The sequence below is a fragment of the Puma concolor genome, chromosome B3 (genome assembly GCF_028749965.1).
Source record: "Puma concolor isolate L17-30 chromosome B3, mPumCon1.1.hap2, whole genome shotgun sequence".
NCBI classification, from domain to species: domain Eukaryota; kingdom Metazoa; phylum Chordata; class Mammalia; order Carnivora; family Felidae; genus Puma; species Puma concolor.
In genome coordinates this window covers 61821268-61848759 of record NC_141672.1, presented here as the reverse complement: position 1 = coordinate 61848759, position 27492 = coordinate 61821268, and the positions used below count along the sequence as shown (strand labels likewise).

Sequence of the window (27492 nt, the reverse complement as noted above, 5' to 3'; positions counted from 1 at the left end):
TTATTGGATGCATACAAGTTTTAGCAATACCTCTGGAGTAGAGCAATAACTCTGGAGTTACATCAGGTATCATATAAGCAATACTTGCTCTCTCAAGACACATTGGTTTGGCTAATATCTTGTCAGGTTCCAATATATGAACCATGTTCTCTTTTTAAAAAGCAACCATTTATTATTAGTAAGTTTTGCTGTTTTGATATCTGTAAAATACAGTATTATGGTTTTTGTCTTTTGTTATTGTTAAAAGAATTTTCTTAAATATATAATAGCTGCTATTCCATCATATTTTGTGTAAGCATATGACAAAATAGTTCCAATAGTTCCAATAGTTCCTTGTATATCACATAGTTTGTCTTTGAAGAGTAATGGTGACCCCAGGTAGCCTTCTGCTATGTTTAGTAATTCTCTTAGCTTATACTGTGCTATAGCTATGTTATAAAAATACACTAGAAGATAAATAAAAATCAATGCTGGTAATTCCTAAATTACCCATAGCCTTCTGCATATCTGTTCCATTCTCAGTGATAATTTCCTGGTACTTTTAAAAGCTTAATTTCCTATTGAATACATATCGTTTGATTTTGAAATGTTAGTTGTTTGAGACCTAAAAATTTCAGCAAAGTAGCAGTATGATTTAACTCATCATGACTACACCAGGCTGTCAAACTTAGATCTTCTAGTTGTTTCTATATATCCAAATCACTGATTATAATATAGAAGAATAACACACTTAATAATAATTTACCCTTACAACAATAAGTATACATATATAACTTAGTTGGTGGAAAGAGTTTGAATTGTAAAGCATTTAAGGAGCTTTCCATCCCAATAAAAATTTAGAATGCTTACTTATATCTGACAGAGAATAGTCATATATTGACAGTAAATCCAAATAATATGTCTTATTCATAATTCTGATATTGGCATATTAAATAGATTCAATGCTAACCTATGGGATCACAGTATCATTGATTGCTCCTGAGATTAGTACTGCCAGAAGTAAAGTAAAACAATCTGTTTGGCCAATGGCCAACACAGAAGCCAAATTGTGGGTTTTGGCCAAATATTATGGCTGTAGCTGGACTTCTAATATGTCTGTGGTAAACGTTTTCTGTACTTCTACCTTTTCCATACATTTGGTAATAATGTTGTATTATGGCATAACAGTAATCAAAGGTTTTTAAAAGTACTCCACTATATAACTTAAAACTGTTATCTTTTTATAACAGAGTGTTCAAGCAAGCAAAATTTTAATTGAGAAATTTTCATCTGAAAGCAAGGAAAGTGTCGCTTTAAATCGGCATAGCAGAAGTTCTAGGGTATGTGTGATTTTTATTTTAAATTGTGGGTTGGTTGCTTTATCTGCCTACAGCTCAGATATGATTTCTAGTAGTTCTGGAAATTATTTGTTGGTGCTTCCTTAGTCTGGGAAATGCCTCAGAACATTCATTACTGGTGTCTTTGCTGAGGACACACTTTCTTTTTCAAATGTGTTGTCTTTGTGACACTCAGAAGATGTTATTTACTGATCAATAGCAGAATGTCTGCTATGAATTTTCTTAAAACTTTGAAAATTTCCATGGGGCACCTGGGTGGCGCAGTCGGGTAAGCGTCCGACTTCAGCCAGGTCACGCTCTCGCGGTCCGGGAGTTCGAGCCCGGCGTCAGGCTCTGGGCTGATGGCTCAGAGCCTGGAGCCTGTTTCCGATTCTGTGTCTCCCTCTCTCTCTGCCCCTCCCCCGTTCATGCTCTGTCTCTCTCTGTCCCAAAAATAAATAAACGTTGAAAAAAAATTTTAAAAAAACTTTGAAAATTTCCAGTCTTACACTCATTTATCACTTCTTGCCTAGGTCTTAAATGATTAAAGAAACATGTTTGTGAATGTTTTGACCAAATGGGGGCATTGGTTATGGCCATGAAACAGTAAAACTGAATTCTCTAAATGGTGATTAGACTCATGCTTATGGCTTTGTTATCACTGTAGTGTATACAAGTAAACTAATTAAATAATATACATAATTGGATAGAAAAGAGACAATGATTGAGAGAAACTAAGAGAAGAAGAAAGGTATAAACTATACATAACTGGTTTAATAAATGCCCTTCACTTTATGGGGGACAAACAAGAAACAGTTTTATTTTTCTTTCATTAGTGCCTTCAGCCTCTGCTCCCCTTGATGATATCTTGGGATGCTGAATGGCACATAGTGGAAAGTCTTGGTGCCTTGGGACAAATCAAATCCTATTCTGGTCAGTTAACTAGGTTAAAGATATGTCTGTGACTCCTCCTTTATCCCCCATACAGTTAGGTAATACTTTTTTTTTTTTTTGGAGGGAATAATGTTAATATAGATCACTTTTTTGCTATTTTCCTTATAGCACTTACTAAATATTTGTCCATATGTATGTTTGATCATTTTATTCCTCACCAGCCTGGGGTCATAGCACTCTTCTTCACTCTTTTATCCGTATCACCTAGAGCAGTGACCATCACATAAAGAATAATTGAACCAGTGAACGTCACCTTCTAGTTTGGAGTGCCACGTGCACTTTCTAGACTATTTTAGTAGCACTATGTACACCTGCCTGTCAGCTATTCCCAGTTTTAGTAGCTGCTTCTTCCTCCATCCTCCTACTGCCTTCTACTTTATTCTTTCTTTTTTTAATTTTTACATGTGTATTTATTTTTGAGAGGGAGATATACAGAGCATGAGCAGGGGAGGGGCAGAGAGAAAGGCAGACACAGAATCTGTAGCAGGCTCCAGGCTCCGAGCTGTCAGCACAGAGCCCAACAGCGGGACTTGAACCAATGAACCATGAGATCATGACCCGAGCTAAAGATGGACAGTTGACCGACTGAGCCACCCAGGTGCTCCACCTGCTATATTCTTAAAACAAGTAGGAATTATGTCACTCATGTCTCAAACTGAGTAACTCCACCTAACAAATAAAGTCAGAGTGCTTCATTAAGGCTCATAACCTGGCCTCAACCAGACTTTCTAGCTTACCTCCCATTATGTTTCTGCTTTTATGTGGTCTGCCTGCACCAGAGTCCTTGGTGACTCCCCCATGCCCCTGCTGCATTCTCTGTGCTTGTTTAGGCTGTTCCCTTGGCCTGGGATAGTCTCAACTCCAGCTCAGTCTATGGGAATGTTGCCACCTTTCACAGGCCAGCCTGCACTACCTCTTCCCGCCAGTATATCCAGGTCTCGTCCCCTTCAGAACTGACTCTGCCTATCTTGTGTTCTCTTTACACCAGATTCATTCATACCATCTGAAGTCAGGGTCACAGCTGCTTTGGATTACAGTTTTCTTTTCTTTCTGTTTCTACCATTACATTGGTTGAGGATATGGAACATGTCATTTTTTTGTACTTTCTACACTATCTAGTATAGTAGTATTTCCCAACTCTTACAATATAATAGCTCTCACAGTAAGTGATGATATTTGTATGCTCCTGTGGAGTAAAAGGTTGAGGTTGCTCATGATAAGAGGTGACTGTTCAGGGGACAGTAGCTGCTTCAGGTCCTACTAGTGCAGCCTCAGTGCCGAGGGGATCAATGGCTCAGCATATTTACGGCACATTTATACACGCTTGTGCCCCTTGCACCAACCAGAAAGCTTTGGTAAGTATTTGTTGTATTGTTGAATTTAAAAAAATAAGAGTTTCCATTATTTATACACTTTTCTAAATTAACTGATGGATTTTCAGTTCTGTTCCTCTCTGTGAAATCAGTGACTTCAAAGTCAGTCAGAATGCGTATTTTAATTAGCATTTCTGCATTTAATTAATTTACCTAAGCATTTATAATTATTCAATTGTCATATGATATTGTACTTTACCAAATAGTATCTATAGTCAATGCATATTTGTCATTTGATTATTTCAGTTTCTTTTCCTAAAAAAATCTGCATCATTTGAAAGTATCCAAAAATGTTTCAGCACACCATTTCCTCAATTAAAGGTATGATCATTTTTGGTTTTTATTATTCAAAAGAAATGCTTATATTTCTAGTAATAATCACTATTGATGCTTTTTTTGTTTGCTTTCCTGAAATAGTATAGTGAGTTGATTCATTCAGAATTGATTAAAAGTTTGGATTTGAGTGTGTATTTGGTAGCCCCTGTAAAATTGTGGTTGGTGGTGCCAACACAGCTTTTCAACAGCTTTTGGAAGTATCTCATGTTCATAATTTGACTTTACTTGATATATTATAAGTCAAGCCATTATAATATTGACCTACATTTGCACTGGGCTCACAGTTTTAAAGCATTTTCATGAACACTAGTCCAGTCTGGTCTCAAGCTTCACAATATCCTGAGAGAAGGAAGGTGACACAGATATTATCCTTATTTTATGTGTGAAAAAAACAAAGGTCAGAAAGTGATAAATGGCAGAGGTAGAAGTTAAACCCACACCGCCTCTTATTAAATGCAATGTACTTTCCTCTGCACGAAGAATGCACAGGCCTTTTGGAGTGGCTGGGTTTTTGGTTTTTTTTTTTTTTTTTTTAGTTAATTTATTTATTTTGATAAAGAGAGAAAGCACAATTGGGGGAGAGCAGAGAGAGAGGGAGAGCGAGAATCCCAGGCAGGCTCCATGCTGTCCACGCAGAACCCACAGTGGAGCTTGATCTCACAACCTGGGGGATCATGACCTGAGCTCACTAAAACCAAGAATTGGATGCTTACCTGACTCAGCCACCCTGGTGTCCCTGGAGTGGCTGGTGCTTACCCTCAGTGGCGTTGACATCTAGCTTCAGCTTCTGTTTTTCTGTCTGAAATCTTAGAAATCTTTCTTGACCCTCCATGTTACTTGCTTGTAACTTGCTTTTAACTTGCGTAACATTAGCCTGCTTACTATGTCATTTCTGACATTCTCTCTTCTTACTGACCTTTTGATTCCTCTGTTTTATATCTCTGTACAATCACACTATCCTTAGGATTTCTTTATTGGCATATAATTGACATATAACATTATATTAGTTTCAAGTATATAGCATTGTAATTCAATAACAGTATGTATTGCAAAATGACCACCACATCAAGTCTAGTTAACACAGTGATACATTTTTTACATGTGATGAGAACTTTTAAGATCTACTCTTAGCAACTTAAACATTTTTTTAATGTTTATTTATTATTTTGAGAAAGAGAGAGGGAGACAGAGTGCAAGCAGGGGATGGGCAGAGAGAGAGGGAGACACAGAATCCAAAGCAGGCTCCAGGCTCTAAGCTGTCTGCATAGAGCCCAATGCAGGGCTTGAATCCGCAAACTGTGAGATCATGACCTGAGCTGAAGTCAGATGCTCAACTGACTGAGCCACCCAGGTGCTCCCAATTAAAAAAAAAATTTTTTTTCAGCTTGTAAATATACAATACAGTATTTTAACCACAGTGACTATGCTGTATTACATCCCCAGGACTTATTTATTTTATAATGGAATTTTGTAACCTTTGACCATCATCACCCATTTCATCCATCACCCAATCCTTGCCTCTGGCAACCAGCAATCTCTTTTCTGTATCTATGAGTTGTTGTTGTTTTTAAGATTCCATGTATAAGTGAGATTATACAGTATTTATCTTTCTCTGTCTGACTTATTTATTTCGTTTATTTCATTTATTTCGTTAATTCCCTCAAGGTCCATCCGTGTTGTTGCAAATGGCAGAATTTCCCTTTTTTTTAATTTTTTTAATTTTTTTTTTAAATTTTTTTTTCAACGTTTATTTATTTTTGGGACAGAGAGATACAGAGCATGAACGGGCGAGGGGCAGAGAGAGAGGGAGACACAGAATCGGAAACAGGCTCCAGGCTCTGAGCCATCAGCCCAGAGCCCGACGCGGGGCTCGAACTCACAGACCGTGAGATCGTGACCTGGCTGAAGTCGGACGCTTAACCGACTGCGCCACCCAGGCGCCCCTCCCTTTTTTTTTAAAGTTTATTTATTTATTTTGAGAGGGGGAGGGGCAGGGACAGAGAGAGAGGGAGAGAAAGAATCCCAAGCAGGCTCCACATTGTCAGCACAGAGCCCAATGTGGGGCACGATCCCACAAACCATAAGATCATGACCTGAGCTGAAATCAAGAGTTGGACACAGCTGACTGAGCCACCCAAGCATCCTGAAGTTCCTTTTTTAATGACTGAATAATATCCCATTATATATATGCAAATATATATACATCACATTTTCTTATCCATTATTCCATTGATGGGCCCCTAGGTTGTTTCTATATCTTGGCTATTGTTACTAATGCTGCAAGGAATAAGGGAGTGAAGATAGCTCTTCAAGGTCCTGATTTCATTTCCTTTGGATATATGCCCAGAAGTGGGATTGGATCATATGGTAGTTCTATTTTTAATTTTTTGAGCAACCTCCATACTGTTTCCCTAGTGGCTGCACAAATTTACATTCTTATCAATACTGGACAAGGGTTCCCTTTTCCCTATAGCTTTACCAACACTTGATATCTCCTGTCTTTTTTATAATAGCCATTCTACCTCTTTATTTTTTGTGTATCTATCATAGGTTTTGGGTTTGCAGTTACCATGGGGTTCATATGTAACATCCAAAGTACATAGTAGTCTATATAAATTTGATGGTCATTTAAGTTCAAACACATTAAAAAAAAAAAAAGAAAAAGAAAAAACATTGCTTTCTTTTTCTTTTCCCCTTCACTTGTCCCTTTTTACTCCCTCCTCCACATTTTATACATATGTTGTCATAGTTTACATCTTTTTATTAATAATTTTCTTATGTCTAACTGTGGCCATTTGTTTTCCACTTAAATCCCTTTAACATTTCTTGTAAGGATGGTTTAGTGGTCACAAACTCCTTTATCTTTTGTTCGTCTAGGAAAATCTTTATCTTTCCTTTAAATCTGAATGGTAAGTTTGTCGGTATAGAGTATTCTTGGTTGTAGGTTTTTACTTTCAGCACTTTGAATATATTATGCTACTCCCTTCAGACCTGCAAAGTTTCTGCTGAATAATCACCTGAAAGCCTTATAGGTTTTTTTCTTACAGGTAAACTTTTTGTTTCTTCTTGCTGCTTTTATCTTCTCTTTATCTTTAACCTTTGACATTTTATTATTATTTAGAATTTTTTTTAATGTTTATTTATTTTTGAGAGAAAGAGAACAGCAGAAGAGGGGCAGAGAGTGAGGGAGACACAGAACCTGAAGAAGGCTCTAAGCTCTTAGCTGTCAGCACAGAGCCTGACTGGGGTTTGAACTCTTGAACTGTGAGATCATGACCTGAGCCAAAGTCAGATGCTTAACTGACTGAGCCACCCAGGCACCCCTAACCTTTGACATTTTAATTATTATGTGCTGTGGTATGGACCTCCTTGGGTTCATCTTGTTTGGAACTCTGTGCTTCTTGGACTTGGAAGTCTTATTTCTTTACCTAGGTTGGGGGACTTTTCAGTTATTATTTCTTCAAATAAGTTTTCTATGTTTTTCTCCTTTTCTTTATCTTCTGGGACCGCTATAATGCAAATGTTTGCCCACTTGAGGTTATCCAAGAGATCCCTTAATCTATCCTCATTTTAAAAAATTCTTTTCTCATTTTACTGTTCAGCTTGTGTGCTTTTTATTACCCTGCCTTCCAGGTCACTGTTACGTTCTTTGACATCCTCTCATCTACTGTTGATTCCCTCTAGTATGTTTTTTATTTCTGTTCTTGTAGTCTTCAGTCCTGATTGGTTATTTTTTTTTTTGTATGTATTTTCTATCTCTTTATTGAATGTTTCACTGAGTTCTTCACTCTTTGGTCCATCCCAGTGAGTACTTTATGATTATTAATTTAAATTCTTTATCAGGCATATTGCTTATCTCTTTTTCATTTAGTTATTTTTCTGAGTTTTTTTCTTGTTCTTTCTTCTGGAGCATATTTCTGTTTCCCCATTTTCTTGACTTTCTGGATTTGTTTCTAGGTGGAATAGCTACTCCTCCTAAACTTGAAGGAATGGTCGCTCTTGTATATGGTGTCCCCTGTACAGACTGTGTGCTTGGCGACTTTTGCTGTCTGGTTGGAGCTGTGGCTGTAAATGCCAGTTGCTCTTTTAAACCGTGGCTTTTTACAGAGAGAAGAAAATAATAATAAAATAAAAGTAAAATAAAAAAGGAAAAAAGAAAAGAGAAAAGAAAGGAAAAAAGGGAGAAAGGAAAAGAAGAAAAAAGAAAAGAAAAAAAAAAAACAAAATGGGGCACCTGGGTGGCTCAGCTGGTTAAGCATCCAACTTCGGCTCAGGTCATGATCTCAAGGTTCAAGGTTCGTTGTTTTGAGTCCTGCATCCGGCTCTATGCTGACAGCTCAGAGCCTGGAGCCTGCTTCAGATTCTGTGTCTCCCTCTCTCTCTGTCCCTCCCCTGCTCGTGCTTTGTCTCTCTTTGTCTCTCAAAAATAAATAAATGTTTAAAAAAAAAGAAAAAAAACCCAAAGGGGCAAAAATAAAAACAAGACAAATAAAAAAAAAAGACAAATAAAAAAACAATTTAAAAAAATAACAATTATTGAAAAATAAAAACAAAAGAACTAAAACAACCAAAGAAAATTCCTGGTTTATTTTCTGTGCTCTAGTACCACAGGGACTGGTGTGGGCTTGTGGACCTTGGGATTGCAGTTCCTGGGATTGGCTAAGCTTGCAAGCTGACCTTGGGCTGGACCCTGTTCTCGGCTAGGCTTTCAAGGTGAAGGGGGAGGGAGCATTCCTGCACTTCCTTCCCTTTTAAACCTTGGCTCTTTTTTCTGTGCCCTGGCGCACTGGGGGCTGGCATGGGCTTGCAGACCCTGGGCTTACTGAGGTCGTAAGCTTGCTGTGATGACTGGACTCACCAGTTATGGTATCCAGACCCTGATTCTATCTAGGCTTTTAAGGTGGAGAAGGACTGTAAACTGTGTTATCCTCTAGTTCCTCTGACCTGGAGAGCTTCCCAAAGCTCCTCCTCCATTTGGTCCAGTGTTGTCTCTTTTATATACTAGTTGCTCTTTTAAACTGTGGCTTTTTTTTTCTGTGCCTAAGGAAAGACAAATCTGTTCCCAGTTCCTCAGAACTATCCCTCTCCACTGCCGTGTACAGGATCAGGTGTGGGAGTTCCCTTTGTTTCCATGTCTTTGTCTGTCTTGCTGTTCTTTTTTGTCATTCTCTATCTTTGGTTGTTCAGAAGCTGTTCAGTTGGCCTTCAGTTCTTCAGGAGGAATTGTTGTGTGAATAGGTGTAATTTAGTGTGTTCTGTGGAGGAGGTGAGTTCAGGGTCTTGCTATATTGCCATCTTCATGGGAACTCCTCCCTATAATAGCCATTCTAACAGGTTTGAGGTGATATCTCATTGTAGTTTTGACTTGCATTTCCGTGATGATTACTGGCATTGAACATCTTTTTATGAACCCATTGGCCATTGGCATGTCTTTGGAAAAATCTCTATTTGGTTGCTCTGACCATTTTTTAATTGGATTTTGTTGTTGTTGCTATTGAGTTAAAAGAGCTTATTATATATTTTGGATATTGACCCCTTTTCAGATAGATGGATTGCAGATATTTTTTCCCATTTTGTAGGTTGGCTTTTCATTTTACTGATTGTTTATTTTGCTGTGCAGAAGCTTTCTAGTTTGATGTAGTCCCACTACTTGTTTATTTTTGCTTTTGTTGCTTGTACTTTTGGTATCATATTGAAAAAAGCATTACCAAGGCCAATATCAAATAGCTTTCTCCTATGTTTACTTCTAGTAGTTTTATAGTTTAAGAATTTAAATTGAAATCTTTAATTTGTTAGAGTTCATTGTTGTGAGTAGTGTGAGATAGGAAATTTCATTCTTTTGCATATGAATATCTAGTTTTCTTAGATCAATTGATTGAAGAGACTATCAGTTCCTCATTGAGTATTCTTGGCTTCTTTGTCAAATATTAGTTGGCCATATATGCATGGGATATTTCTAGGTTCTTGATTCTATTCCAATGGTCTATGTGTTTGTTTTTATGCCAGTACCATACTGTTTTGATTACTGTTGTTTCTTAATGAATTTTGAAATCTGGAATTGTGAAATCTCCACCTTTGTTCTTTTTCAGGAATGCTTTGACTATTCAGGTTCTTTTCTGGTTCCATATGAATTTTAGGATTGTTTTTTTTATTTCTTTGAAAAGTGACATTGGAATTTTGATAAGGATTATATTGAATCTATTAATGGTGTTGGTAGTATGGACATTTTAAAATACTAGTTTTTCTGGTTTATGAGATACCCTTCACTTATTTGTGTCTTCTTCAATTTCTTTCATCATCGTATTGTAATTTTCAGTATACAAATCCTTCACCTCTTTGAATGTATTTATTCCTATTTTTATTATTTTTGATGCTATTGTAAATGGAGTTTTTAAATTTATTTTTCCAATAATTCATTGCTAGTGTACAGAAATGCAACTGATTTCTGTGTGTTGATTTTGTAACCTACAGTTTTACCAAATTCAGTAATTAGTTCTGACAGTCTTTTGGTAGAGTCTTTAGAGTTTTGTCTGTATGTGATTATGTCATCTGCAAACAGAGACAGTTTTACTACTTTCTTTCTAATTTGGATACCTATTTTTCTTTCCTAATTTCTTTGGCTAAGATGTCCAGTACTATGTTAAGCAAAAGTGGCAAGAGTGAGTACCCTTGTCTTGTTCCTGATCTTAGCAGGAAAGTTTTCGATATGATATATCGATATGATATATATGATATATATGATATATTGATATGATATATATGATATACATGATATATGATATATCACGATATTGATCGTGATATTAGCTGTGGGTTTGTCGTATATGGCCTTTACTATGTTGAGGTGTGTTCCTTCCATACCAAATCTGTTGAGCGTTTTTATCATGAGAAGAAGTTGAATTTTGTCAAATGCTTTATCTACATCTATTGAACAATCATATATAGTCTTTATCTTTCATTCTGTTAATGTGATGTGTCACTTTTATTAATTTGTATATGTTGAATCGTCTTTGCATCTGATGGATAAAACCCACATGATCATGTTGTATAATGCTTTCAATGTGCTGTTGAATTCAGTCTGCTAGTATTTTCTTGAGAATTTTCCATTTATACTAATCAGGGATATCAGCCAGCAGTTTTCTTTTCTTGTAGTATGTGTGTACATACAATATATAAATAATGGAATATCAACTACAAAAAATGAGGAAATTTTGCCGTTTGTGACAACATGGATGGACCTTGGGATATTATGCTACATGACAGAGAAAGATAAATACTGTGTGTTTTCACTTATATGAAGAATCTAAAAAAGCTGAACTTATAGAAACATAGAGTAAATACTGGGGCTGGTGTGGGGAAAAGAGGATCGAACAGATGTTGGCCAGAGGGTACAAGAGTCAGTTATAAGATGTGTAAGTTCTGGGGTTCTAATGTACAGCCTGGTGACTATAACTAACAATACTGTATATATTTGAAAGTTGTTAAGAGTGTAGATCTTAAATGTTATCGCCACACAAAAACAATGGTAATTTTGTGAGGGGATGGAGTTGTTAACTAATCTTATTGTAGTAATCATTTCACAGTATATGCATGTATCATATTATTATTTTGTATACCTAAATTTACATATGTTATATATCTATAATATTTCAATAAGGGTATGAAAAAGTTCCAAACCCATTCTGTTAGCTCTACTTTATAGTTATAGATTCCTTAGGATTCCTTCCTGAGTGTCCGACAGAGATGCTTGGAGCCTCTCTGTGTAATTCATATCTAGTCAGCAAGCGGGAAATCTTATGTTCCACTTTTTTTTCAGGAATGTGTTTTATTGACGTATATATCACATACATACACGTGACTATCTTTCTTGATATATATATGTGTGTGTGTGTGTATTGTACATACACATATTCTGTAGTTTATGTATTACCCTATTCTCTATTCTAATTATATAGTGAGTTATACATAGTTTCTTGAGATAGGGGAAGTATGGTAAGTTATGGAGTGTCAATATCTCTATTGTACTTTAGTATATCTTAAAGTATATAACTAGTTTGTGTGAAATTGTTATGTTTGGAATTTGGGCCTCACTTCACTATAAAGAAAAATATTTGCATAACAAATTTATTAGCAAACTTAAATGCAGTTAATTTATGGACCATGGCTCAATAAACTGGAAATTCTATATTAAAGAATTGGAGTTAATGTCTTTTATTAGGTTTATTGTTAGAGTTTCAAGTACTAATGCATAATTATTACAAGTTATTTACAATTATTAGCATATTATAATATTGATATTATTATTAAAAGTTAAGTGGATTCTCTGATGATTAGATAAAGTAAATATTAGGCTGGAATTCTTTTTCTTAAGCTTGTAAATATTGACTTGAAATTATTGTAAAGAATACTTGAATACTTCTGTATAGAAATTCAGTGTTGTTAAAGTGTTTTTGAAAATTAACTCACTGAGGTGCCTAGGTGGCTCAGTCAGTTAATCGGCTGACTCTTGATTTCAACTCAGGTCGTGATTTCACAGTTCAAGCCCCACGTTGGGCTCCCCACTGACAGCACAGAGTCTGCTTGGGATTCTCCCTGTCCTATTCTCTCTGCCCCTCCCCCACTCATGCACAGGAGCTCTCCCTCTGTCCGAAAATAAATAAAATTAACTTAAAAAAAGAACATTCTCTAAAAAAAGAAGAGAAAAGAAAAGAAAATTGACTCAAATTGATTTTTTAGGATAGGTCATTTTAGTATTTCTTACCCATTCTACCAATTTTTTTTTATTTGCATTACAAGTAAAAGTAGAGTTTGTACTTTATTTCAATATGTAAAGAGCATTCTCTTTTAATTAAGAATATATAAAATCACAGTTAATACATATATACTTTATAGTGTTATTTTTATGTAGCTAACAAAATGTCACATTACCAAATTATTATACTTTGTTTTAACTAACCTACTATTAACTTTATAAGTTGACTTTGAAAAACATCAAAAATACGATTTAAAAATTTTCAACAAGCGACCAAACTACGTTAATAGTAATTGTAACTGAATTAATTAAAACATACAGCAACTAAATTGATTTTAAATGGTTTTGTCTTTGTTTCTTGCTAATTAAGAGAGTAAAATCTGCAGTGGAGTTGAGGAAAGAGGAGACCATAACTCCATTAGAGATTAAGGATGACATGCAAAGCAATATGAAACAGATTCTATTTCAGAAAGCAAAGGAGCTGGAGCGCTGGATGACTCAGCAAAGTGAAACTGAGGAAGCCATCCCTGTGAAAGAAAATATAGACACTATCTTAGATCACATCCAGAACAGAAGCAATGTGAGAGATCTGTCTCTCTCTCTCATTGAAGCATCTAGAAAAGCTGGCATAAGTTACATTGTTTATCCCAAGAAAAAGAAGACGAAATGGAAGAAACGATTGAAACTCAGTAAACTCTCAAACGTGTATGATGAGTTATCCAAGCCACCAAAAGTTCTTAAAAGGTCTTATTTAATCAGTAATTGTTATAGTTTAAGAAATGTATTGTAGTTTTGGCCTTAATCTTATAATTTCACTAACTGAAGTTGTTATTTTATTCAGCACTGAAAATATGCTAAATCCTTAACTAAAGGACAATCCCTTATTTTTAAATATATGAATATTTAATGGTACAAATGTATGACTGCTTTAAACTATAATTTAAAGTTGGGGCTGATTAAGGACATGAAGTAAAACTAAGTCAGTTTGATTTGATGAAATCTTTCAATGGAAAGAAATAAAATCTACTAAGTTATTTTTCTGAAGCGATTTAACACCAAAAAACAATGCCTGCTCCAAATAAGTGTCACCCATTCAAAAGTTGAAGTACGTTGCTGAGATTTAACTGTTTTCAAATTGTAACTAATAGATTGAGAAATCTAGGTAGACAAACTGTTTTTTGTATGTTGTGTGAGCCCTTATTCAGGGATCAACGCATAGAAATAATTTTTCTCCTTACTTGTAAGTAATAGTATCTAGCATGTTTAAAATGTGCAAGGACCTGAGATAACAACAGCTGAAGTTCCAGGTATGCTCATTTTTTAAGTGTTCAGGACGTAACTTTCTTAGACTTAAGTGTTGTGGAAAATAGTTTGCAGAAAGCTCTGGGCTTTATTCCTCTTTAGATAACCCCAGATGATAAGGAATTCATTAAGTGTATGCCCTTTTGAAAACTAAAGACTTTACTGTTGAAGTGAGTCATATTGTTTTGTTTATTGTTATAAAGTCTTGTGGTTCTGAAAAAGGGTTCATGATGTTTTGGTGTAGTGACTTATTGTCCCTGAAAAGACTTGGGAACAATCACTGTAAATGTGAGTGACAGAGTGAAAGAGAGACCAATCCTAGTGGAGGATGCCATTCAAGTCCCGAGTTCTCTGCACACTACTTATGCTTGAGTTTTCCCGGCAGCAAATATGTGGAACTGGTTTTGTTAGCTCATCTTTAGAAGACTTCAGATAGGTTTTTCTAAGTTGACAAATATTTCTGATAAGAAACAGAAATTAGCTTATAAATTTTTGATACATTTGCTGATTTCAAAGCATATGAATCGTTACTATCCTAGAAAGGATAATATCTGCACCATTCTGGCCATACCTAAGTGGCTTCTGTCTCTATAAAGAATATAAGCAGATGAAACACTATTTTGGTAGGGTATTTTACCACTTACTGATTCTTTATCACTTTGATTATAAAGTTTCACCATTTAAAGAGATTTATTTGCCTTTTAACAACTGAATTTGAAATTTGTATATACTGCCAACAGGTGTAATAGGATGAGCCTTTTTGTGGAGGCAGTAAAACAAACTACAGGAGTATTTATCTAGGATAATACATTAGTACAGCTTTCTTCTTTTTAAAAAATCTTAATTTAAACTAGCACAAAAGTGTAGCTATTAAATAATTGTTATTTTAAAACAAGTTTATGGAGAAACTTTAAAAATAATTTTATTTGTATAGTTTGAGATCTTTTTTCACCAATCTTAACTTGGTTAACACAGAATTATCCTTCTTAACCACTGTATATCTGACCTTTAAGCTTGTTTAGTTATACTCATTCTTGCTGGCTCCCTTAAATGGTTAGAAGCAGACAGTGTATGCACTCGTATATCAAGTCAAAGCTTGACTGTGGAAAGTAACTCCTGCCGAAGTCCATTTGAGTTGATTAAAAACCCAGCCCCATGTGTTTTCTGCCAGTCCCTTTACTATAGGTTACCCCTGTTGCCTAGCCCCTCATCTAGGTCATGGCAGGATGCTATGTGTCTGTAATAACTTTGTAGCTTCACCATTTCTCTGGAAGTTTCCCTCAGCTTTGATCTCTGAATCCAATATTGGTGGACCAATATTGGACCACCAGTGAGGGACTAGCAGAGACCTTCTTCAGAAGCTTGCTGTTGCAGCAAGAAGATGTGCATGTTGATGGTTCCTGGTTCACCTTTACTTCCTTATACTCATTACCTTCTTTCTTACCTGGACTTCTGTGAATCGCCAGTCCCTCGGATCTCTGCCAGTGTTCGGTCTTCCAGGATTGACTAACATATTGAACTGAGATTCAGACCAGGCCTTTTGCTATTGGCTCTCTTATCCCTGTAAATGCATCTCCTTCTGTCTCTTTTTAGAATAACTGACCATGGTCCCCACTTCCACTATCAAAACTTCCAAACTTCACTACCTCCTGACAGTGAATCTATAGTCTCCGTCCTGATATTCTTTTGTCCGTCTTGCTGCCACTACATCCCCAAGAGAGGCAGAATTCATTTTCCCCCTACCCCAAACAGTAGGTGACATATTTTCCTTAGTGCTACTAGTCTGTAATTTCCCTGATGGCCTAGTATTGTTTTTGGTATGCTATCTTGGTGGGTGGTGGTATGGGATGGAATGGAGGCAGTTCCAAAGATTTCTACTTGATCCTTACTGCTATTATCTTCTTTATGGTGTAGTTTACACAATTATCAAGTTGATTCATTCTTACTACACATTCTGGGACTAGGGAAATTATCACAGGATGGGTCCATGTCTCACTAGATTCTGTTAGATGGTTTCAGGCCAAGATTCTTTTTTTCAACGTTTATTTTATTTTTGGGACAGAGAGAGACAGAGCATGAACGGGGGAGGGGCAGAGAGAGAGGGAGACACAGAATCGGAAACAGGCTCCAGGCTCTGAGCCATCAGCCCAGAGCCTGACGCGGGGCTCGAACTCACGGACCGCGAGATCGTGACCTGGCTGAAGTCGGACGCCAACCGACTGCGCCATCCAGGCGCCCCAAGATTCTTTATATCACTTGACCTTCAGAATCCCCCAATTTGATTGTGAACTTCAGTGGCATCCACAATGGGTATCTGTATATCAACATAAGTTTAGGGTTAAATATCTAATAATTCTCAGAAGGTTTGGGTGTTTCTTCTCTCCCAGACCTTTGTAAAATTTGGGGGAAATTTCATTAAATCCACCTGGGCCACATTGCCAGATCCTTCCTCAGAGGGACCTGGCCTGGCCTTCCCGTCAGGTGAGAAGTTTTAGATATGAACTAGCTGAGGTCAGAGAGCTTCATGAGAGGTTTTAAACCCCAGATATAGCTGGTTACGCCTATGCCCAGAAGACTTAAACATTTTTCATTTATGTAAATCAAAGAACACCTTAGCAGGCTGCACACATATCTCACTTTCTGAGGACCTGCAGTCTTTTAGTTCTTACCACTGATCTCCATGAGTTAAAATTCTGTCCACCAAATCTAGCTAGAAATCTACGCTAGAAACCTGCATTTAACAAGTCTTCCAGGTGACTAATGCTAAAGTTTGAGAATCACTCAGAGACTGGCAGGAAGTTCTAGCAAGGCTTCACTGGCTAGGGCTAGCAACCACCCATCCATGGATGAGGTATGTAAGAGACTGAGGGACAATAGTCATTGTAGCTCCATGAGAGGGCTCGGGAGATCCCAGATGAGTGATTTTGAGGAGTCCTTGAATCAGATTTTATATAACATATGAAGCAATATCTCAGTGTAGTCTTTGAAAAATATTTATACAGGAGAGGGTTGAGTCTCTCAGACTGGAGAATCTGACAGTATCTCAGGCAGTCTCTTCTGTCAAGAGAGGATAAGTGAAATTTGGAGATTCAAACTTCTTGGCCTCATTCATGCCTGCTCAAATGTTCACATCCTCTGTTTCCTACTCCTTTTCCAGTAGCTTCATTATCATGGTATCCAAGGTTTAGGGACATTTAGTAGGTACTGTTCTTCTCTTTTGGTCTGAAAGAAGTAAAGTGATTCTACAATTTTTGTAACCATTACTATTGTCCTAGTGACTAAGTGGTAGCTACTTGATCTTCTACAACTTTGTCTTCCACCTGGGCACCATCCCCTGCTAACACTAGTGATAATTTCAGGAGCTTTGATGCCACTACACACCGTGGATTATTTGTGTCCTATTTTATCCTGGGAATAAGTTTATCCTAGGATCCTTCTGTGTGTGTATTTCCTGAGTCTACCTCGGGTACCAATTATTTTATCAGTCAGGGTATCAGTACTAAACAGCACTCTCAATTTAGGATAATTCTATGAAAATATAATAAAGGCACAATTTACAAAAATGTCAGGGCATAAGAAACCACAAATGATAATGTAGTATGCTGTGGCTAAAAATAATAGAGCATTTTCTGCCCCTAAGTCTGAGAGGACAAAAAGTAGGAGTGATTACTAGAACCTAGAAGAGGAATTTTGGAGAAACGGTTTCCTTAAAAAAAAAAAAAAAATTAGTGATCCGTGGTCAAGGATCATAGCCATTTTGAAGCGACCCTTTAGGAGGGTGTCAGAGGAATAAATACCTTGACTTCACTCTCCTCCTTTCCTCTTTGGGGTTTCTAATTGGACATACCCAATTAGAAGACAGAGAACAAGGATCTTATGAATATAGTCTGAACAGAGTAAGTCCCCCAGGTCTGAGGGCAAAGTAGACAAGGGTAGAGTTGAACGTGGAGGTAGAAACAAAATGCATCTGGCACAGAAGGCCTTTCTAAGGTAACATTTGATAGGAAATATGAATTGAGAAGGAGCCAGCCATTCAGAAGTGCTGAAAAGTGCAACAGCCTTGAGGCTTGCTCTCAGATGATATGGCTGGAAAATTGAGAGGCGAGAGAGTACTGTTATCAGAGATATATGCCTGGGCCTCATCATGTAGAGTCTTGTAGACCATGAAGAAAAGCTTGATTTGCATTCTAGATATTAGGAGAAGCTCTTGGAGGGAATAACATGATCTGATTTACATTTGTTAAGAAAAAAATAAGCAAGCATGCTGACCTCCATGTGGAGAACAGATTAGACAAAGAGTAAGAGTAGAAGTCTGGTATTAAGAAGTGATTGTACTCTAGGCAAAAAGAGATATGGCAGGTTGCACTAGAGTGTAGAGAGGAATGGAGAGTGTCACAATGTAAGGGAAGAGAAGAATACTGACTTTTTAATTCTCCTAATGTTTAGCAATAGGTCTTTCTCACAGTATAAACTCAGTAAATATTTATGAAATGATGGGGTTTGCATTTTTTTCTTCCAATAGAATGTACTTACTCTCACTTGTGTGGCTGGTACAATACCCATCATATGCTAAATTTTACTGAATGAAAACTTCAGAAAATGGAGAATTTGAGGAGGAAAATACTAGAAATGTAGCATTTGAAAGCATATTAGGTGTTCTCTAATTTGATAGTCTACTAAAGAAGGGTGGCGTCTGGGATATTAATTTGGTAGTATACTGTGTAGTTAAATCTTTTCTTCTTCCCATTTCCTAAAGTTCATGTCCTCTCCAAACTCTTGGATGACATTGCCTTCCTCACATCAAGTTTTACCTCCTCAATTCCTCATTGTAATTTGTCTGGTTAGGGACAGGGTTATAAATTAAACTTGAAAGGAGCATTGACCCCTTATTTCAGTATTCTAAGAAAGCTACATCTTTAATAATAATCTTCTGCTTTCATAAATTCTATAGAGTTTCTACATATTCTTCATATGTTACAATTTTGAAGAATGAACAGGAGAACTTGGTTTGAATGAAAATAGCGTGTAATTTTTTTTTTCTTTTTTTTTTTTTCTTTTTATTTATTTTTTTATTTATTTGTTTTTTTTTTATTTATATATGAAATTTATTGTCAAATTGGTTTCCATACAACACCCAGTGCTCATCCCAAAAGGTGCCCTCCTCAGTACCCATCACCCACCCTCTCCTCCCTCCCACCCCCCATCAACCCTTAGTTTGTTCTCAGTTCTCAACAGTCTCTTATGCTTTGGCTCTCTCCCACTCTAACCTCTTTTTTTTTTTTTTTTTGTTCCCCTCCCCCATGGGTTTCTCTTAAGTTTCTCAGGATCCACTTAAGAGTGAAACCATATGGTATCTGTCTTTCTCTGTATGGCTTATTTCACTTAGCATCACACTCTCCAGTTCCATCCACGTTGCTACAAAAGGCCATATTTCATTTTTTCTCATTGCCACGTAGTACTCCATTGTGTATATAAACCACAATTTCTTTATCCATTCATCAGTTGATGGACATTTAGGCTCTTTCCATAATTTGGCTATTGTTGAGAGTGCTGCTATGAACATTGGGGTACAAGTGCCCCTATGCATCAGTACTCCTGTGTCCCTTGGATAAATTCCTAGCAGTGCTATTGCTGGGTCATAGGGTAGGTCTATTTTTAATTTTCTGAGGAACCTCCACACTGCTTTCCAGAGCGGCTGCACCAATTTGCATTCCCACCAACAGTGCAAGAGGGTTCCCGTTTCTCCACATCCTCGCCAGCATCTATAGTCTCCTGATTTGTTCATTTTGGCCACTCTGACTGGCGTGAGGTGATATCTGAGTGTGGTTTTGATTTGTATTTCCCTGATAAGGAGCGACGCTGAACATCTTTTCATGTGCCTGTTGGCCATCCGGATATCTTCTTTAGAGAAGTGTCTATTCATGTTTTCTGCCCATTTCTTCACTGGGTTATTTGCTTTTCGGGTGTGGAGTTTGGTGAGCTCTTTATAGATTTTGGATACTAGCCCTTTGTCCGATATGTCATTTGCAAATATCTTTTCCCATTCCGTTGGTTGCCTTTTAGTTTTGTTGGTTGTTTCCTTTGCTGTGCAGAAGCTTTTTATCTTCATAAGGTCCCAGTAATTCACTTTTGCTTTTAATTCCCTTGCCTTTGGGGATGTGTCGAGTAAGAGATTGCTACGGCTGAGGTCAGAGAGGTCTTTTCCTGCTTTCTCCTCTAAGGTTTTGATGGTTTCCTGTCTCACATTCAGGTCCTTTATCCATTTTGAGTTTATTTTTGTGAATGGTGTGAGAAAGTGGTCTAGTTTCAACCTTCTGCATGTTGCTGTCCAGTTCTCCCAGCACCATTTGTTAAAGAGACTGTCTTTTTTCCATTGGATGTTCTTTCCTGCTTTGTCAAAGATGAGTTGGCCGTACGTTTGTGGGTCTAGTTCCGGGGTTTCTATTCTATTCCATTGGTCTATGTGTCTGTTTTTGTGCCAAAATAGCGTGTAATTTTATTTTAATAATAAAGAAACGAATTTTGTGTAAAACTGAGTTGATTTATTGGTTATAAAAATAATTGTATTTCTGTCATTTAAAAATCACTCTTTTAATAACTAGATCAACATCTCATGGGATCCTTCCTGGACAGAAGAAATATTTACTCAGAATTCCATTATATGAACGTAAATTTCAGTGTCCCAGTCTACCTTCGTGTTTAAATTTTGATGAATTTGTCCAAAGTAAGGGAGGAATTCCAGAAAATACTAACCCTCGAACATGGGCTCTTGATATGTTCTCTAAGCACAAACATCAGAAGACAACCACACACAAAAGAGTTAAAATATCTATCCATAATGACACGTCTGAAAGAATGAAAGAACCACCAAAACTAGAATTGAGTGATTCTTTGAAGTCTGGTCTTTCTCCAGAAGTTACTAAATATTATGAATCCGAAGTGGAGATCTTGACTAAAGAAATAAATGATAAGAAAAAATATCCTGCATTTGCATATTGTAGGCGTGGAGCTATTTATAGGAAACTGGGAAAGTTGCAGAGTGCCCTGAAAGATCTACAGGAAGTAAGTTTTATTTAATCAAAATAACAATATTAATAATTTGTACTTATATTAATATTGTTATATAATTGTCCTCTCTATGTAAGAATGTATGTAATAATTTCTACTAGAATTTTGAACAATGAATTTTTGTGGTATAGGTGTAGGATTATGAAATTATAATTATTGGCATTTTCAAATGACTGATATGAAAAACACTACATTTTGTCTGTCAGATTGGGAGGTATCATTTTATAATATACACATAGAATGCCATTGGGATCAATAGTATTTTAAAAATTCATTTGTTGGGATATCTTCCTTCAATAAACCAAATTTAATTGAATTTATACATATATTTTCTAGGCTATACTCTTGGAGCCATTGTTCCTTAATGCCTATTGGCACCGACATTTTATTTATCTTTTCCAAGACAAAATTAATGAAGCTTTGGATGATTTGAATTATGTAAATAAATATAATAAAAATAATGCAGGTGGGTTTTCTGTCCAGTTATATTATTTATATCTTTACCTAAGCTTTGGTCACTTAGTGGTGTTATAAAGATATAGAAGTTAATAGATATAAGTCTCCAAAAATGATTCTGGCTCTTTAAAGTTAAATTTACTCTTGATATTGTATATATGGGACTTGTATGATCCTATGGTGTTTTCAAAATACTCACCATGGTTTGAAATGTTAATTAATGTCCTTGTGTACATTACAATAAATTGGTTCCTTAATGGTCATCTCACAAGAAGGATATGAACTTAAAATTTTAGTTATAGAAGTGATTGATAAATCTTTTCTTGACCACAAATCTCTGAAGAGTTTTAGTGTTCTAAGACTTCTTGGTTGGATGAAATCTATACATTTGCCTTTATGTACCGTCCTCTAATCAGCTTGAATGACTAAACATGGAACTTTTTGAGAATGAGAAAATGTCCTGTTCATCTTTGTATCCACAGTGTGAATAACATACCCCTAGAATATAACTTGAGCTTAATAAATGTTTTTCGATCTATGCCTATTTCTGCCAAAGTCCATAAATTTTTGTTTTACTATAAACTTTAAAAGAGTATGAAACACTGCAGATATACAAAAAGATAAAAGGTCATTTTTGTTACTTGAAATTGAAAATGCTTATAACCACAAATAGATACTTACCAGCATTTGAGAACAAATTCTGCATTGTTGAAATAGATAAAAAAAACAAACAACCCTTAATGGTTAAGAAAGTATAATACAGAAACATTATTCTATGTTTTTGGAGGGAAAGGGATTAAAATTTTCATAGTTAATAAAAGGACTGTAAAACTAAATTTTACCTTTTTAATTTTCTTTAGAGGCATATTTGTCAAAGGCAGAAATTTTCAGGGGAAGAAAAGATATTACTTTAGCAATTCTAAACTATACCCAGGCAATTAAGTGCAAGCCCACAGATGCTGATATATATTTCAGGAGGGGTGAGATGTATGAAATAGCAAACAAAGTTCTGGCCATCGATGACTTTTCTAAGGTAAGCTTTATCATATATAATGCTGACATTTATGTATTTTAGATCATGATGTTCTTCTCCTAATATTAGAGCAAGTCATTGAGTGTCTTTCACATATATTATATAATAAAAACGAATTTATTATATGTTAGGACCTAGAGCACTCAGTAGTAGAATTGATATTAATGCTATGTCAATGATTTTTTTTATTATTAGTGAATGAATGGATTTACATCAAAGAGTTGGGTATGGGTGCATTGAAACAACTCCGGGAGGGAGGCATGACTTTACTAGCTCTTCTGAAGCATGAAAAGTGCTTAAAGAAACCTTTGAAAATTGCTTCTTCCCTTCAGACAAGAGAGAAAATTATTTTCCACCTCTTAACTCTTGAGACATGGCTGATTCTCTTCTACAGAGAACCCATCTGCTCTTAAAGAAGCTGTGCTCGCTGGCTCATTCATTCATTCATTCATTCATTCACAAATATTTATCAACTGTATATTTATCACTCTATAATGTAGTGGATAAATTTTGGTGAATGAAACAGACCTGTTTCTTGCTTACAGGGAGCCTATAGGTTAAAGGACATATTACAGAAATAAATACGTACATAAATACATACAATTTATGATGAGTGCTATGAAAGAAATAAAGATAATGGAGGGGTAAATATATATTTAATTATATATTTATATTGTGAAATATCAGGGAATTCCCTTGAAGAAGTGAACTTTTAGCTGAACTGTACTTTGAGGCTAGAGTCAGCCAAATACTCCCCTAATTGCAGCAGAATTGTAACCTTGATCTCCTGACTTTGCTCTAAATTCTACTTCTTAATACAATTGAGAATTTAGAAATTATTTAAATAACTTAGCTTTCTGTGTTCCCAACTACCCTTTTTCTTAATTCATGATGGTTAGCCTCATACTTGACATTCTTTTGTTTCAAGAGGATTGTAAACTAGAAGTGACCAAAAATCTCTTCTAAGGTAATGAAATTATTAGATTATCTATTCCTGTTCATTTCCTCCATGCATTGACTAATGCAGCCACTTGAGGCCAAATAAGCTTCAAAATCTTTAGGATTTTCTTTTCTTTTCTTTTTCTACTGTTTTAAAAAATACTCAGTAGTCTTTGTGCTTCACTTCCCCATTTCCCCCCCAGCCCCCCACTATCAATAGGCAAGGAATTTACAACTGAGTATACAATGATGTAGCCTTTTCACTCTTGCCTAGCATGTCAATGTGAAATGAATAAACCAGGCCAATACCAATTAATTCCTTTTTACCATTTTAGGGACTAGATTAATACATATTCGATTTGACTGAATCAGCCTTGATATAGTCTAATATGTATCATCTTTAATTGGGATAAATGCTATGATCTAATACAACCCCACTTGAGTTGAACATTGCACCTCTGAAATTTTATCAGTAAAAATTTTGGTGGGCAAAAGCTTTGGCTTCTGATATATGCTGGGGTTTTTTTTTTCCCTCTCTCAGTTAACCTCCTCCCCTTTTTAGAATTTGTTGATAAATGTTCTTACTGAAGACCTGGTCTTTAAATGCAAATTTGAAAGTTTAGGCATCTTAAATTAGTTTGCATTTATATAATCTAAAGTTAAAAACGTAGTTGTCGGCTAGTTAATTTGCTATGAGATTATATACTTTTCTTGTGTTTTATTCTTTTTTCATTATTGTGTTGTGTTTTTCTGCCTCCCCTCCACACCCCATGTAGTGCATTTTTTATGATCCCAAAAGAACAGATGCATTATTGAAACGTGGGATGTTTTACTATGAAAATGAAAACTGGATTTCAGCCATACAAGATTTTACAGCTTTATTAAATATAGATCCCCAAAATTCTCAAGCCAGGTAGGAATTATTTTAGATATGGTTTTTGAAATTATTGTTTTAAAATACATTCTGAGGAAAGAAAATTGCTGGAAATATGTCAGACAGCTTTTTAAAAATAGCGAAGTCAATTTTCAGTCCTAACAGTAGTGGGTAATTTAATAGGCATAAAATGACAATTTAGAGTTGTTTCATTTACATTTCCTAAATACTAGATACATTACCAATTTTGAAAATATTGACCTATATTTTATTCTTTAAGTTTTCTTTCATATCCTTTTTATTCACTGAGTACAGAGAACTGTTTATATAGGTTTCTGTAATATCTTATTATAAGTTTGATAATGAACTTTGCTTTTTCCAACCTTATTGTGCATAAAAAGTTCTCATTTTGTTGCTTTTTCCTTTAATCTAAGTTTTGTTTTGAAGAGATTTAAATGTGTATGTAGTTGTACCTGCTCATTTTTTTACTCGCAATTTGTTCAGTATTGAAATTTTTTATAGTAAAATAAGGGATGCATCCAGAAAAGTGTACCAGTGTGCAGCTTAATGACTTATCACAATGTAAATACCTGTGTAACTATTACCAGGTCAAGAAACATTTCCAGCACCCTAGAGACCCCTTTGTGCCTTTGCCTTCCTAGAAGATTAACAACCACTATCCTGATGTCCATTTTTTTTTTTTAATTTTTTTAACGTTTATTTATTTTTGAGACAGAGAGAGACAGAGCATGAATGGGGGAGGGTCAGAGAGAGGGAGACACAGAATCTGAAACAGGCTCCAGGCTCTGAGCTGTCAGCACAGAGCCTGACGCGGGGCTCGAACTCACAGACCGCAAGATCATGGCCTGAGCCGAAGTCGGCTGCTTAACCGACTGAGCCACCCAGGCGCCCCCTGATGTCCATTTTAATCACTTCCTTGTAGTCCTTTTTAGTTTCATCACATAAGTGTGTGTCCTTAAATATTTTTAGTTTAGTTTTGCCTGTTTCTTTTTTTTAACTTTATATAAATAGAATCATGTGGTAGTATTCTTTTTATGTCTAGCACTTGCTGCTTCACCTTGCTCTTGAATGTTATGGAGATGGCTTCTTTTCCTTAAACCTCATGAACCTACCTCTGTTAGCTTCAGATTTTTCTTCTGAAGTTTCCTCACCTCTCTCAGCTTTCATAGAATTGAAGAGAGTTGGGGCCTTCCCCTGGATTAGGCTTCTGCTTAAGGGAATGTGGTGGCTTGTTTGATCCTTATCCAGACCACCAAAACTTTGTCCATATCAACAATAAGGCTGTCTCACTTCCTTATCACTCATGTGTTCACTGGAGTAGCACTTTAAATTTCCTTCCAGAACTTTTCCTTTGTATTCACAACTTGGCTCACTGGTGCAAGAGTTCTAGCTTTTAGCTTGTCTTGGCTTCCAACATGCCTTCCTCACTAAGCTTAATTATTTCTAGCTTTTGATTTAAAGTGAGAAACATGCAACTCTTCTTTTCATTTGAATGCTTAGGGGCCACTGTAGGGCTATTAACTGGCCTCATTTCAATATTGTTGTGTCTCAGGGAATAGGGAGGCTGGAGGACAGGAAGAGAGACAAGGGAATGGCCAGTTGGTAGAGCAGCCAGAACACACACATTTATTGATTACGTTCGCTGTCTGATATGGACATGGTTTAAGGAGACCCAAGACAATGACAATAGTAACATCAAAGAGCACTGATTATAGATCACCATAACAAATATAATAATAATCTTTGAAATGTGAGGATTAGCAATATGTGACACAGAGACATGAAGTGAGTAAATGCTGTTGGAAAAAATGTGTGAATAATCTTGCTTGATGCACAGTTGCCACAAACCTTTACTTTGTAAAAAACGTAGTATCTTCGCGCACGCTCTCTCTCTCTCTCTCTCTCTCTCTCTCAAAAATAAGTAAGCATTAAGAAAATTAAAAAAAAATGGGTGCCTGGGTTGCTCAGTTGTTTGAGCATCCGATTTTGGCACAGGTCATTATCTCGTGGTTCATGGGTTCCAGCCCCTCATTGGACTCTGCTGACAGCTCAGAGCCTGGAGCCTGCTTTGGATTCTGTGTCTCCCACTCCTTCTGCACCTACCCACTCCCTCTGCTCCCCCCGCCCCCTGCACACTCTGTCTGTCTCTCTCTCTCAAAAATAAATAAACATTAAGAAAATTAAAAAATAAATAAAAAATGTATCTTCAAAATGCAATAAAGGGAAGTGCAATGAAACAAGGCATGCCTGTGTGCTATTCCACTGCCTTGTAGCCTCCATGATTTTGTATGAGATATCAGTTGTTAGTCTTATTGAAAAACTTCTGTAAAGGAGCAGTTACTTCGCTCATCCTGCTTTCAAGAGTTTTGTTTGTTTTTGTTTTTGTTTTTTGTTTTTTGTCTCCATTTCACCAGGTTAATCATAAGGTGTCTCTGTGTGGATCTCTTTGAATTTATCCTACCTAGCATCCTGAGCTTCATCTGATGTGTAGATTTCTTTCCTGTATAAAGCATTCTCATGGTGGTTGTGAAGTTTTTAATTATATTGATTCCAGAGTTCTAAAAAAGTTGATTCTGATGGTGTTAGCATATTCATTACCTTTATGGAAGGATGAAGTTTTGAAGTTCCCTATTCTGCTAGTTTTTCTCTGTTCTAATCTCACAACTTTATATCATTGCATTGACTTTAACTTAACAATACTGTTAGTAATAATAGGAATTTTCATTTACTTATAGGAATCTCATATTAACAGTTTTTCTAATTTTGAAAGATAAGTGCCTCTTGGACCTCATATATTTTTGGATGGAATATTATCAAACTATACTGAGTTCTCTTTGTTTTTACTTTCTTGAAGATTTTTCATCTACATTTGTAGTGAGATTGTTCTCTAGTTTCATAGTCAGATTGTATTTTCAGTATTTGGCTTCTTTTTCAAAAGGAATTAAGCCTTCCATCTTTTTCTTTTCTTAGGAACATATCCTTTAGGATTAGATAATTTTTGTTCTTTGAAAGTTTGAGATAACTTGCTTCTAAAATTATCCCAACTTGTAGTCATTTGAAAGGAGGAC

At 36.0% G+C, this 27492-nt stretch overlaps 1 protein-coding gene across 2 annotated transcripts in view; it reads left to right on the top strand.

Annotated features, from left to right (window-relative positions):
* TTC6 (tetratricopeptide repeat domain 6) overlaps positions 1–27492 on the top strand; it is a 204452-nt gene that overhangs the window by 120957 nt on the left and 56003 nt on the right. For both annotated transcript variants that reach the window (XM_086709888.1, XM_086709887.1), the window contains exons 9-15: positions 1230–1319; positions 3890–3964; positions 13102–13475; positions 20636–21095; positions 21438–21567; positions 22418–22590; positions 24306–24442. In XM_086709888.1, coding sequence (XP_086566014.1) covers positions 1230–1319; positions 3890–3964; positions 13102–13475; positions 20636–21095; positions 21438–21567; positions 22418–22590; positions 24306–24442 — 1439 coding nt within the window. The remainder of the gene's footprint in view (positions 1–1229; positions 1320–3889; positions 3965–13101; positions 13476–20635; positions 21096–21437; positions 21568–22417; positions 22591–24305; positions 24443–27492) is intronic.